This window comes from Pseudopipra pipra, chromosome 5, assembly GCF_036250125.1.
Source record: "Pseudopipra pipra isolate bDixPip1 chromosome 5, bDixPip1.hap1, whole genome shotgun sequence".
NCBI classification, from domain to species: Eukaryota; Metazoa; Chordata; class Aves; order Passeriformes; family Pipridae; genus Pseudopipra; species Pseudopipra pipra.
The window spans coordinates 74,331,070-74,346,181 of record NC_087553.1 but is presented as its reverse complement, the minus strand read 5'-3'; the positions used below and the strand labels follow the sequence as shown (position 1 = coordinate 74,346,181).

The following is a 15,112-nucleotide window of genomic DNA, read 5'->3' as shown; positions in this document are numbered from 1 at the left end:
AAAAGCCAGAGGAGACCAGGGAGAAGCCTGAACCTCTTCCAGAGGGTGCTGGAAGGTCTCTGCCTTCCCAAGAGCTCCTGTTCCCACCACCCCTCCCAGTTTGGGAAGAGCACTGGGATGCAAACCACGCCGGGCACCTCTGGATCACCGGGGGAGCCGGTTACGCCTTTCCCAACATTCCCAGACTCCTTTCCCTGCATTCCCAGACTCCTTTAGGACTCCAGACTCCTTTCCCAACATTCCCAGACTCCTTTAGGACTCCAGACTCCTTTCCCTGCATTCCCAGACTCCTTTGGGAATCCAGACTCCTTTCCCAACATTCCCAGACTCCTTTAGGACTCCAAACTCCTTTCCCAACATTCCCAGACTCCTTTGGGAATCCAGACTCCTTTCCCTGCATTCCCAGACTCCTTTAGGACTCCAGACTCCTTTCCCTGCATTCCCAGACTCCTTTCCCTGCATTCCCAGACTCCTTTGGGAGTCCAGACTCCTTTCCCAACATTCCCAGACTCCTTTGGGACTCCAGACTCCTTTCCCTGCATTCCCAGACTCCAGGACTTGATGTCCATGTGCTTTTTGGGGTTTTTTAAGCTTTCCCATCCCAGCTTTGTAGGTTGGGAAGGAGCAGTTCCACCTCAGCCATGGGGATGGAATGAGGGAATTCAGGGGGATGGAATGAGGGAATTCCAGGGGATGGAATGAGGGAATTCCAGGGGATGGAATGAGGGAATTCAGGGGGATGGAATGAGGGAATTCAAGGGGATGGAATGAGGGAATTCAAGGGGATGGAATGAGGGAATTCAAGGGATGGAATGAGGGAATTCAAGGGATGGAATGAGGGAATTCCAGGGGATGGAATGAGGGAATTCAGGGGGATGGAATGAAGGAATTGAAGGGGATGGAATGAGGGAATTTAAGGGGATGGAATGAGGGAATTTAAGGGGATGGAATGAGGGAATTCAAGGGATGGAATAGGGGACTCCAAAGGATGGAATAGGGGACTCCAAAGGATGGAATAGGGGACTCCAGAGGATGGGATGAGGGAACTCAGCCTCTGGGGAGTCCAGACGACATCAGAGAATCCCGGGAAAAGCAGCCTGGGTTTCTCTGCCCCTGGAATTGCCTGCTGGAACACGCAGCAAACCTTGGCTGAAGCTCTTCCTCCTCCTCCACACCAGGTGGGGCCCACCTGGATTTGCAATTCTAAGGATACTTTTGGCTTTTTGCCCCCTTTTTTTTTTTGTTTCTCCCTTTGTTTGTTGAGTCTGGTTTTGCTTTGGCTCCTCCAACATAAAAACCAGGGATAAAGGGGAGCAGGGATGGGTTGGCAGCACAAACACTTCACATTTGGAATCAGCCAGTTCTCCCCCGGCCAGAGCAGCGGGATTTTGAGGGTGAGGTGCTTTTCCTTGGCTTTTCCCTGGAAAAGCAGCAAGGCCCATTCCATAAAGCTGTGATTTTTTCCCTCTTCTCCTTCCCCAGCAGATTCCAGGAGATCCAGGGATTGTAACAAACTTGCCCAGGGGATCTGGGGATGTGTTTAGTCCGCAGGGAGCGGCACAAAGAAACCTTCTGCAGGCTCTGGTTTGCAGGAAACACCTCTGAGCTCCATGATTGGACCTTCAAAGAATTCGGGATTTGGAAAGAAGATTTTAATGATCTGGGTCCTGGATCCCAGCAGAGCAACCCCAACCTCTGCTCCGAGTGCAGTGAAGTGAATCCCAGAATCCCAGAATCAGCTGGGTTGGAAAAGCCCTCTGAGCTCATCCAGCCCAACCCTTGATCCAACCCCGCCGTGGTTCCCAGCCCATGGCACTGATGCCACATCCAGTCTGTCCTTAAACACCTCCAGGGACGGAGAATCCCCCCCTTCCCTGGGCAGCCCATTCCAGTGGCTGAGCACCCTCTCTGCAAAGAAATTCTTCCTGATATCCAACCTAAACCTCCCCTGGCACAGCTGAAGACCGAGCCCTCTTGTCTTGCTGATGGTTGCCTGGGAAAAGAGCCCAACCCCCCCCGGCTCCCCCCTCCTGGCAGGGAGTTGCAGAGAGTGAGGAGGTCTCCCCTGAGCCTCCTCCTCTCCAGGCTGAGCCCCCCCAGCTCCCTCAGCCTCTCCTCCCAGCACTTGGGCTCCAGTCCCTTCCCCAGCCTCGCTGCTCTTCTCTGCCCCTGCTCCAGCCCCTCCAGGGCCTTCCTGAGCTCAGGGCCCAGAGCTGGACACAGCACTCCAGGGGTGGCCTCCCCAGCCCCCAGCCCAGGGGCACAAGCCCTGCCCTGCTCCTGCTGCCACACTCTTCCTCAGCCAGCCCAGCAGCCCTTGGCCCTCTTGCCCCCCTGGCCACACTCGGGCTCCTCTTCAGCTCCCTGCCCAGCCCAACTCCCAGCTCCCTTCCTGCCTGGCTGCTCTCCAGCCCCTCTGGCCCAGCCTGCAGCTGCAGGGGCTTCTTGTGGCCAAAGGGCAGGACCCGGCCCTTGGCCTTGGGGAACCTCAGCCCCTTGCAATCAGCCCCTGGATCCAGCCTGGCCAGGGCCCTCTGCAGAGCCCTCCTGCCTTCCAGCACATCAACACTCCCCCAGCTTGGGGTCACCTGCAATGTGCTGATGGTTCCCTCCATCCCCTCCTCTAAATCACCAATAAAGACATTAAACAGGACTGGGCCCAGCACTGAGCCCTGGGGACCCCCCTGGGGACGGATCCCAGCTGGAAGCAGCTCCATCCCCACCACTCCCATGTGCTTTGGGTTTTCATTCACAATTTCTGCAGCTCCTCACAAGGAAAACAGGGACTGGATTTTGTCCTCCCTGGTTTTTATCACCGAGGGCCCATTTGAACAGGACACATTCCCTCATCTTTTGACTCTCCCCCCAATTAATTTAATTAGCAGCCCAGAAACCCGGCGAGTTTTGATCTGCAGAGCAGCTGGGACGAGCCTGCCCTGAAAACTCTGAATTACAGCAGTAACAAGTGGCCTGGAGTTGGGTGCTGAGGGAGATGATTTGTGAGGGAAGGTGATGGTTTGGGAAGTGGAGCTCGACTCCTGCTTTCCAGGACAATGAGGAGCAGCCCCATCATCAGGGGAAAATGTTATTGTTCTATATTCAATTAATACTTAGTCCTGTAGATAATTAAGATTTTGTTAGTAGAGATTTATTATATATATTTAATTAATATTTATTCCTGTAGATAATTAATATCTAATCAATATGTAATTAATACTTATTAGTATAAATTTATTATTCTATATTCAATTAATACTTATTCCTGCAGATAATTAATATTTAATTAATATCCAACTAATATTTACTAGTATATGTTTGTTAGTAGATATTTATTTTACATATTTAATTAATATTTATTCCTGTAGATGATTAATATCTAATCAATATCAAATTAATATCTATCAGTATATATTTATTATTATATATTTGTTTAATTTTTCCTGTAGATAATTAATATCTAATCAATAGCTAATTAATATTTATTTGTATATATTTATTATTATATATTCAATTAATACTTATTACTGTAGATAATTAATATCTAATCAATAGCTAATTAATATTTATTAGTATATATTTTAATGATATATTTAATTACTATTTATTCCTGTAGATAATTAATATTTAATATCCAATTAATATTTACTAGTATATGTTTGTTAGCATATATATACTATTATATTTTAATCAATACTTATTCCTGTAGATAATTACTATCTAATTAATATCCAATGAATATTTACTAGTAAAAGTTTGTTAGTCTATATTAATTATTATATATTCAATTTTTATTCATGTAGTTAATTAATATTTAATTAATATCCGATTAATATTTACCAGTATATATTTATTATTATATATTTAATTAATATTTACTCCTGTTGATAATCAATATTTAATTAATATCCAATTAATATTTACTAGCAGATGTTTGTCAGTATATATTTATTATTACATATCTAATTAATGTTTTTCTCCTGTTGATAATCAATATTTAATTAATATCCAATTAATATTTACTAGCATGTGTTTGTCAGTATATATTTATCATTATACATTTAATTAATATTTATTCCTGGAGATAATTAAAAGAGGGGGTTTAACTCCAAACTCCAAATATACATTTGATTTTTTAAATCAATGATTCCTAAAATCTCAACAGTCTCTCAGAGAAACTTCAGACTGAAATCTGGACTGGAAATTTGGGATTTGCTTCCTGGGAGCTGGGTCTGAACCTCCCATCCAGACACTCAGACCTTGCCTTGGGAATAAAACCCCCCCAAGTAAAACTCCAAACACACATTTGATTTTTTAAATTAACAACTCCTAAAGTCTCAGCAGTCTCTTAGAGAAACTTCAGGGTAAAATATGGACTGGAAATTTGGGATTTGTTTCCTGGGAGCTGGGTTTGGAAGGACAATTGTCTGAAGGGGTTGTGTCTAAACCTCCCATCCAGACACTCAGAACTTGCCTTGGGAATAAAATCCCCCCAGTAAAACTCCAAACACACATTTGATTTTTTAAATCAATGAGTCCTGAAGTGTCCACAGTCTCTCAGAGAAACTTCAGGCTGAAATCTGGACTGGAAATTTGGGATTTCCTTCCTGGGAGCTGGGGCTAAACCTCCCATCCAGACACCCAGAACCTGCTTTGGGAATAAACCCCTCCTGGTAAAACTCCAAATATACATTTGATTTTTAAATTAATGATTCCTAAAATCTCAGCAGTCTCTCAGAGAAACTTCAGGCTGAAATCTGGACTGGAAATTTGGGATTTGTTTCCTGGGAGCTGGGTCTAAACCTCCCATCCAGACACTCAGACTTTGCCTTGGGAATAAAACCCCCCCAAGTAAAACTCCAAACACACATTTGATTTTTTAAATTAAAAACTCCTAAAGTCTCAGCAGTCTCTTAGAGAAACGTCAGGCCGAAATCTGGACTGGAAATTTGGGATTTCTTTCCTGGGAGCTGAGTTTGAGGCCATTGTCTGAAGGGGTTGGGTCTAAACCTCCCATCCAGTCACTCAGACCTTGCCTTGGGAATAAAACCCTCCTGGTAAAACTCCAAATATACATTTGATTTTTAAATTAATGATTCCTAAAATCTCAGCAGTCTCTCAGAGAAACTTCAGGCTGAAATCTGGACTGGAAATTTGGGATTTGTTTCCTGGGAGCTGGGTCTGAACCTCCCATCCAGACACTCAGAACCTGCTTTGGGAATAAACCCTCCTGGTAAAACTCCAAATATACATTTGATTTTTAAATTAACAATTCCCAAAGTCTCAACAGACTCTTAGAGAAACTTCAGGCTGAAATCTGGACTGGAAATTTGGGATTTCTTTCCTGGGAGCTGGGTCTAAACCTCCCATCCAGTCACTCAGAACCTGCTTTGGGAATAAAACCTGCCTAGTAAAACTCCAAATACACATTTGATTTTTTAAATTCATGATTCCCAAAGTCTCCACAGTCTCTCAGAGAAACTTGAGGCTGAAATCTGGACTGGAAATTTGGGATTTCTTTCCTGGGAGCTGGGTCTGAACCTCCCATCCAGATACTCAGACCTTGCTTTGGGAATAAAACCCCCCCAATAAAACTCCAAATATACATTTGATTTTTTAAATTAATGATTCCTAAAGTCTCCACAGTCTCTCAGAGAAACCTCAGGCTGAAATCTGGACTGGAAATTTGGGATTTCTTTCCTGGGAGCTGGGTCTGAACCTCCCATCCAGACACCCAGAACCTGCTTTGGGAATAAACCCCCTCGGAACTGGAGCCTTCAGCCCTTTCCCTGGAGCTTTTTGAATTGGCACCTTCTGCAGAGGGGGGAAAAGGGAATTTTGGGGTGAACTTTGATGTGCTAATGGGAAGGAAAATAAAAAAAGTGTGTGTTGGGATTGTCTCCCCAACCAGGGAAGTGTGGTGGAAAGGGAGGGTTTTAATCCCAGAGACATCAAGGGCAAAGCAACAGAAAAAACACAGTTAGGGAGAACATCACCATCAAAACCACTCCTTGGAGGTCACTGGGCAACAAAAACCTGCCTTTAAATGGGTTAAATGGATAAATTGAAGAGTTTAGTGCAGATTGTGCAGGACAAGGGGTGCTCAGGGAAGACTTTAAAAGCTTTTTTATATTTTTTTTTAAATATGGGAAGATGTAATTCAGGAAGGACTCTCTGGCTTCGGGTGCCTGGTTAGAACCAGTCCTTCCCCTGAGGGAAAAAATCAGATTATTTGCTGCTGTTTCTGTTTGTTAGTGCATATTTATTATTATATATTTAATTTTGATTCATGTAGATAATTAATATCTAATCAATATCTAATTCATATTTATTATTATATATTTAATTTTTATTCCTGTAGATAATTAATATTTAATTAATATCCAATTAATATTTACTAGTATATGTTTGTTAGTGTATATTTATTATTATATATTTAATTTTTATTCATGTAGATAATTAATATCTAATCAATATCTAATTCATATTTATTAATCTATATTTATTATTATATATTTGATTTTTCTTCATGTCGATAATTAATATTTAATTAATATCCAATTAATGTTTACTAGTATATGTTTGTTAGGGTATATTTATTACTATATATTTAATTTTGATTCATGTAGATAATTAATATCTAATCAATATCTAATTAATATTTATTTTTATATATTTATTATTTATTTAATTTTGATTCCTGTAGATAATATTTAACATCCAATTAATATTTATTAGCATATGTTTGTTAGTATATATTTTTACGATATATTTAATATTTATTCCTGGAGATAATTAATATTCAATCAATATCTAATTAATATTTATTAGTATATATATTTATTATTATGTATTATATTTATTCCTGGATATAATTAATATTTAATTAAGATCCAATTAATATTTACTAGTATATGTTTGTTAGTGTATATTTATTATTATATATGTCATTTTGATTCATGTAGATAATTAATGTCTAATCAATATCTAATTCATATTTATTAGTCTATATTTATTATGTATTTATTATTATATATTTATTTTAACATTTATTCCTATAGATAATTAATATTTAATTAATATCCAATTCATATTTACTAGTATATGTTTGTTAGTCTATATTTAATTAATATTTACTCCTGTTGATAATCAATATGGTTGTGTTTCTGGCTCAGAAAGGGGCTGGAAAAAGAGGGGTTTTTAATCCCATTCCTCACTTTTCCTCCAGGCCTGCCCTTCTCTGTGGCTTCCCTCCTTTCCAGACTGATTCCCTCTCCCTGAAATGTGCTCTCAGGCTCAGAAAGGGGCTGGAAAAACACGTGTTTTTTCCCCATTCCTCACTTTTCCTCCAGGCCTGCCCTTCTTTGTGGCTCCCCCTCCTTCCCAGAGCAATTACCTTTCCTTGAAACACTCCTTGTGCTCTCAGGCTCAGAAAGGAGCTGGAAAAAGAGGGGTTTTTATCCCATTCCTCACTTTTCCTCCAGGCCTGCCCTTCTTTGTGGCTTCCCTCCTTCCCAGACTGATTCCCTCTCCCTGAAATGTTCTCTCAGGATCCGAAAGGAGCTGGAAAAAGAGGGGTTTAATATCCCATCAATCACTTTTCCTCCAGGCCTGCCCTTCTCTGTGGCTTCCCCTCCTTCCCAGAGCCATTCCCTCTCCCTGAAACACTGGTTGTGTTTCTGGCTCAGAAAGGGGCTGGAAAAAGAGGGGTTTTTAATCCCATTCCTCACTTTTCCTCCAGGCCTGCCCTTCTCTGTGGCTTCTCCTCCTTCCCAGAGCAATTACCTTTCCTTGAAACACTGGTTGTGTTTCTGGCTCAAAAAGGGGCTGGAAAAAGAGGGTTTTTTCCCCATTCCTCACTTTCCTCCAGCACTGCCCTTCTCTGTGGCTTCCCCTCCTTCCCAGAGCGATTCCCTCTCCCTGAAATGTGCTCTCAGGCTCAGAAAGGAGCTGAAAAAAGAGGGGTTTTTTTCCCCATCCCTCACTTTTCCTCCAGGACTGCCCTTCTTTGTGGCTTCTCCATCTTTCCAGAGCAATTACCTTTCCTTGAAACACTCCTTGTGTTCTCAGGCTCAGAAAGGGGCTGGAAAAACAGGTGTTTTTTATCCCATTCCTCCCTTTTCCTCCAGGCCTGCCCTTCTTTGGGCACACTCTGTGGCTTCCCCTCCTTCCCAAAGCGATTCCCTCTCCCTAAAACACTGGTTGTGCTCTCAGGCTCAGAAAGGGGCTGGAAAAAGAGGGTTTTTTATCCTATTCCTCACTTCTCCTCCAGGACTGCCCTTCTCTGTGGCTTCCTCTCCTTTCCAGAGAGATTGCCTCTCCCTGAAACGCTGGTTGTGCTCTCAGGCTCAAAAAGGAGCTGGAAAAAGAGGTGTTTTTTCCCCATTCCTCACTTTTCCTCCAGGCCTGCCTTTCTTTGGGTACACTTCATGGCTTCCCCTCCTTCCCAGAGCGATTCCCTCTCCCTGAAATGTGCTCTCAGGCTCAGCAAGGAGCTGGAAAAACACGTGTTTTTTCCCCATCCCTCCCTTTTCCTCCAGGCCTGCCCTTCTCTGTGGCTTCCCTCCTTCCCAGAGCGATTCCCTCTCCGGTTTCTCCCCGAAACCCGACTCCTGTTGCTGTGCAGGAGCTGCAGGTGCTTTTGCCCGAGGGGAAAAAGGGCTAAATAGAAAACGAGACGCTGTTCCAGACGAACCGTCCCCTATAACTGGGTGAAGTCACCGTCTCCAGCACCCCCCGCCCGTGTCTCCTCCTCCCTTTTCAGCCCCAGCTCCGGGATGACACCGAGAAGCCACAAATACTCGGCCCCTCGCAGCTCCCCCGGCCACATTCCCTTTTCTTTTGGGAGCCTCAGGAATTCTCCCGCGATCGCACGAGGGAAATTCGATGCTTCAAAATACCGGCGGCGACAAGAGGGGGTTGGAGAGAGCTCGGGAATGTCGGAGCCTCGGGAATCCGAGGGGAAAACAGCCAGGAGGGGCTGGAGAAGAGGGCTAAGAAAGGAGATTACCTCGCCCTCAAACACCGCCGGGGGGGTTTAGGGCCTTCCCCGAGTCTCTCTGGTGCTGCCGGCGCTGAGATTGGACCAAAATCAGGCGGGGGGGCGGAGGGAAACTCCTCCAAGCAGCAGGTTGCAGGGATAAAACTCCTTCCTGGCTGGGTGGACACAATCCCGAGGGGAGGGTGAGCTGGCAGGGCATTTGCTGGGCACAGAATATTAATTAAACCGATTTAAACCTAATATTAATTCAGTATATTTATGACTAATTCAGTATATCTATGTCTAATTCAGTGTATTTATGTCTAATCCAGTGTATTTATGTCTAATTCAGTATATTTATGTCTCAGTGCAAAAAGGGAGTGGAGTTCTTTGCTTAAGGCCCAAGTCAGGCCCTCGAAAAGATTTTGCACATTTGGCTAAAAGTCATTTAAAACCCCCCCAAGTGCTTCCAGGTTTGGATTTTAAAGTGTATTATTATTACTATTATTAATTGTGCACATGTTAAATGTATTTATGTCTTAGTGAAAAAAGCACTTGCTGAGGGAGGAGTTCTTTGCTTAAGGCCCAAGTCAGACCCTTGTACAGATTTTATACATTTGGCTAAAGGTCATTTTAAAACCCAAGTTCTTCCAGGTTTTGATTTTAAAATGTATTATTATTATTATTTTAGATTGTGCATATGTTAAATATATTTATGTCTTAGTGAAAAAAGCACTTGTTTAGAGAATGGAGTTCTTTGCTTAAGGCCCAAGTCAGGCCCTCGAACAGATTTTGCACATTTGGCTAAAAGTCATTTAAAAACCCCCCAAGTGCTTCCAGGTTTGGATTTTAAAATTTATTATTATTATTAATTGTGCACATGTTAAATATATTTATATCTTAGTGCAAAAAGCACTTGTTTAGAGAGTGGAGGCCTTTGCTTAAGCCCCAGTCAGACCCTGGAACTTCAGACACAGATTTTGTACATTTGGCTAAAAGGGCTTCCAGGTTTGGATTTTAAAATTTATTATTATTTTATTTATTATTATTATTCTTTTTAGTTGTGCATATGTGAAATATATTTATGTCTTAGTGAAAAAAGCACTTGTTTAGAGAGTGGAGGCCTTCGCTCAAGGCCCAAGTCAGGCCCTCGAAAAGACTTTGCACATTTGGCTAAAAGTCATTTAAAAACCCCCCAAGTGCTTCCAGGCTTGGATTTTAAAGTGTAGTATTATTATTATTAATTGTGCACATGTGAAATGTATTTATGTCTTAGTGTAAAAAGCACTTGCTCAGGGAGGAGTTCTTTGCTCAAGGCCCAAGTCAGACCCTTGTACAGATTTTATACATTTGGCTAAAAGTCATTTAAAAACCCAAGTTCTTCCAGGTTTTGATTTTAAAATGTATTATTGTTATTATTTTAGATTGTGCATATGTGAAATATATTTATGTCTTAGTGAAAAAAGCACTTGTTTAGAGAGTGGAGTTCTTTGCTTAAGGCCCAAGTCAGGCCCTCGAAAAGATTTTGCACATTTGGCTAAAAGTCATTTAAAAACCCCCCAAGTGCTTCCAGGTTTGGATTTTAAAGTGTATTATTATTATTGTTATTAATTGTGCACATGTTAAATATAATTATGTCTTAGAGAAAAAACCCACTTGTTTAGAGAGGGGAGGCCTTTGCTTAAGGCCCCAGTCAGACCCTCAAATTTAAGACACAGACTTTGTACATTTGGCTAAGAGTGCTTCCAGGTTTGGATTTTTAAATTTATTATTATTTTAATTATTATTATTATTCTTTTTAGTTGTGCATATGTTAGATACATTTATGTCTTAGTGAAAAAAGCACTTGTTTAGAGAGTGGAGGCCTTTGCTCCAAACCCAAGTCAGACCCTTGAACATAAGACACAGACTTTGTACAATTGGCTAAAAGTCATTTAAAAAGACCTCAACTGCTGCCAGGTTTTGAATTTAAAGTGTATTGTTATTTTTAAAAAATATTATTATCGAATTTATTATTATTTTAAATTTATTATTAAATGTATTATTATTAACTTATTATTAAATGTATTATTTTTATTGTTTAATTTATTATTTTAAATTTATTATTACATTTATTATTAAATTTACTATTATTTTAATATATTATTAAATTTATTATTAATTTAACTATTATTTTAACCTATTATTAAATTTACTATTATTTTTAATCTATTATTATTACATTTATTATTAAATTTACTATTATTTTAACCTATTATTATTAAATTTATTATTAATTTTACTATTATTCTAACCTATTATTATTAAATTTATTATTAATTTTACTATTATTTTAACCTATTATTATTAAATTTATTATTCATTTAACTATTATTTTAACCTATTATCATTAAACTTATTATTAAATTTACTATTATTTTTAATCTATTATCATTAAACTTATTATTAATTTTACTATTATTTTTAATCTATTATCATTAAACTTATTATTAATTTTACTATTATTTTTAATCTATTATCATTAAATTTATTATTAAATTTACCATTATTTTAACCTATTATTATTAAATTTATTATTATATTTACTATTATTTTTAACCTATTATTATTACATTTATTATTAATTTTACTATTATTTTAACCTATTATTGTTAAATTTACCATTATATTTATTATTATTTTTAATCTATTATCATTAAACTTATTATTAATTTTACTATTATTTTTAATCTATTATCATTAAACTTATTATTAATTTTACTATTATTTTTAATCTATTATCATTAAATTTATTATTAAATTTACCATTATTTTAACCTATTATTATTAAATTTACCATTATATTTACTTTTATTTTAACCTATTATTATTAAATTTATTATTATATTTACTGTTATTTTTAACCTATTATTACATTTATTATTAATTTTACTATTATTTTAACCTATTATTATTAAATTTATTATTATATTTATTATTATTTTTCATCTATTATCATTAAATTTATTATTAATTTTACTATTATTTTTAAATTATTGTTATTTTTTGATTTCAAACCCCAATCCTGTCCCTCTGTCCTACTTTTTGCCGCTTGCCCAACAGCTGCAGGGATTAAACCATTGAAAATTCTGTTATTCCTGGCTTGGAGGGGGAAAGCAAAGCAAGGCCAAGCGGTGCCAGTTGGGATTTGGGAGATCCCATCTGGATACTGGGACCAGCTTTGGGCCTTCCCAGCCCAGGAAACAACAGCAACTGGAGCACAGCCAGCAAAAAAGATGCATATATTGATATATATATATATATATACACAGATAGAGAGATTATAATAGATAAAAATACAGCTTGGTTCTATTTAATCCATGTAATTCTTCCCTGCAGCAGTTCCTCTGGGAGTTTTATCCCCATTTCCCTGGAGTCTCCACACGGACAAGCCAAGGAATGAACTCAGGCCCTGCCCTTCCCAACCCCTGGGTGCTGGCTGGCTCTGATCCCTCGTCCACCCTGTGGGTGCTGTGGGACTGCACGTGGCTTTTGAGAAGCTCTCTGACCAGCTCTGCCAGCCAGACCCTGAAACGGGCACAAACCTCAAGCTCATCGATGCTTTGGGCACCTAAGGAAGAACATCCCCTGTGGATTCCCAGGGGAATCCCAGCAGGTTTCCAATCTCCCCTTCCCTGGGTCGTTCCCGCAGCATTCCCAGGCTGGAGGAGGAGCAGGAACATCCCCCAGCCCTCGGATCCCACCCGGGATGCAAAGGGCAGCGACAACACCCCGGCGAGCGGAGTCAGATCCCGATCCAGGAGGGAATCTTTGCCCCTGGAAGTTGAAACTGCCTGGGCTGGGGGGATCTAAAGCCACAGTTGTCACATAGAAATGTGAGTTTAAACATCATTTCATAGCCCTGAGAGCCACAAAAGCCACAAACCTCTGCTGATCAGGAGGGGTTTGGTCAGACCTGGGTCACTCAGGGGTCACTGCTGATAAAGGTCCAAACACACCCAGATAAACTGAATTCCAGGTTAACTCCTCTCTTAAGTTCCTTTTAGTGGGTGGTCGTGGGAATATATCAGGTCAATGGATCAGAATATATATATATATATTCATTATTATATATCTATTATACATTATATATAATAGATCATGTATATGTCAATATCTCAGAATACATATGTACATTATATACAGGTCAATATATCAGAAGATATATTTTATCTATATTATATATAGATAATATACCAGATTATCTATTATATATTATAATATTGTATGTATTATATAATATATATAATATACAAGTCAATATATCTTTTGATATATTTTATATATAATATATATTATATATATAAAATATAAAATATATATTATACATTTTATATACTATATATAATATATAGTATATATTATATATAAAATACATATATATTATAAAATATATATATTATATATTTTATGTACTATATATAATATATAGTATATATATTATATATAAAATATATCAGAAGATATATTTTATACCTATTATAGGTCAATACCTCAGAATGCATATATTATATACATTATCCACAGATCAACATCTCAGAACATATTTTTATATATATTATATTTATAATATTGTATCTATTATATATAAGATACAGCTCAATATATTAGAATAAATGTTATATATATTATATATAACATAAAGGTCCATCTATTAGATTATATATTATATGTTATTGTATATATTATGTATTATATGTCATATAGAGGTCAATATATCAGAAGATATATTTTATATATATTATAGGTCAGTATCTCAGGTTATATATATTATTATATATGTTACATAAAGGTAAATGTATCAGAATATATATTATATGTTATATATATTATATATTATATATAACACAAAGGTCAATGTATCAGAAGGTATATTTTATACCTATATTATATATAGGGCAATATACCAGAATTTATATTTTTATATATATTATATAAAGGTCAATATCTCAGAAAATATATATATATATGTTATAATATATTATATATAACATAAAGGTCAATATAGAATATTACATTCTATATATATTATAGAGGTCAATATATCAGAATATATATACTACATGTTATGCTATAATATAATATAAAGGTCAATATATCAATATATATTTTATATACGTATCTATTGCACAGAGGCCGATATATCAGAATAACAGTAACAGATGGCACACACAGGGGTTTAAAAATCAGAATAAAAGGCAAAGCTGATGCTGGAGGACCTTCCCCCATCCAGGAGAGGGAGATGATCGAGCGTTCCAGCCCGCAGGGATCAGGGATATCCAGCCCGTGTCTCCAGGGGGTATAAAACACACCCCGTCCCCAAATTATTCCCACCCCAAGGAGCGACAAGAAGCCTCTCCTCGTTTTCCCGAAGGGATGCGGGCAACCCGGGGGACATGGGGGAGGTTTTTCCGTGAAAGTTTGGCACACGGGGGTGGGAATTTCGGTGGGATATTGGGAAGGAATGGCTGGCTGGGAGGGTGGGGAGGCCCAGGTTGCCCAGAGAAGTGCCCCTGGATCCCTGGAAGTGTCCAAGGCCAGGCTGGAACAACCCGGGCTGGTGAACCCTCCCGGAGCCTGGAGGAGAGGAATTCCCTCCATGACACCAGAGCAGGTGCCGTACAGCGGGAAGGAGGGGATTTCCCAGGGAAAACAGGAGCGGGAGGGCTCCCCCACAGCCAGCCGGGGAAGGCGGGAGGGGAGCTGAGGGGAGAACGAGGGGAGCTGAGCGGGGTGTCCCCTCAGGGCACCCCCGGCCCGCGGGTCACCCTCAGCCCCTCACGGAGGGGGGACGCGCGGGGGGATCGCGACTCCTACCGGCTGCAGGAGGCGGCCACGCCGGGGGTGCCGTCCGCCGGGCGGGGCGGGCTGCTGGCCCTGCTGCGTCTCCGCCGAGGGGGTTTCTGGCCCGGGGGCTCTGCCTCCATGGGGCTGGGAGAAGGACTGGAAGCGGGAGCGGAGCCGCCTCAGCCCGGTCACAAATGGCGGCGGCGGCGCCGGCGGCGGTTTGAAAATGGCGGCGGCGGCCGCGGCGGCCAATCAGGAGCGGCGGGGGCGTGGCCAGAGCGAGGCGCGGGCTCCGCGGGAGGGCGGGGG

At 39.9% G+C, this 15,112-nt stretch overlaps 1 protein-coding gene across 2 annotated transcripts in view; it reads right to left on the bottom strand.

Annotated features, from left to right (window-relative positions):
- NET1 (neuroepithelial cell transforming 1) overlaps positions 1-14,964 on the bottom strand; it is a 67,330-nt gene extending 52,366 nt beyond the window's left edge. For both annotated transcript variants that reach the window (XM_064656610.1, XM_064656612.1), the window contains exon 1: positions 14,834-14,964. In XM_064656610.1, coding sequence (XP_064512680.1) covers positions 14,834-14,943 — 110 coding nt within the window. In that variant the 5' untranslated portion in view covers positions 14,944-14,964. The remainder of the gene's footprint in view (positions 1-14,833) is intronic.
- Between the last annotated feature and the right edge of the window lie 148 nt (positions 14,965-15,112).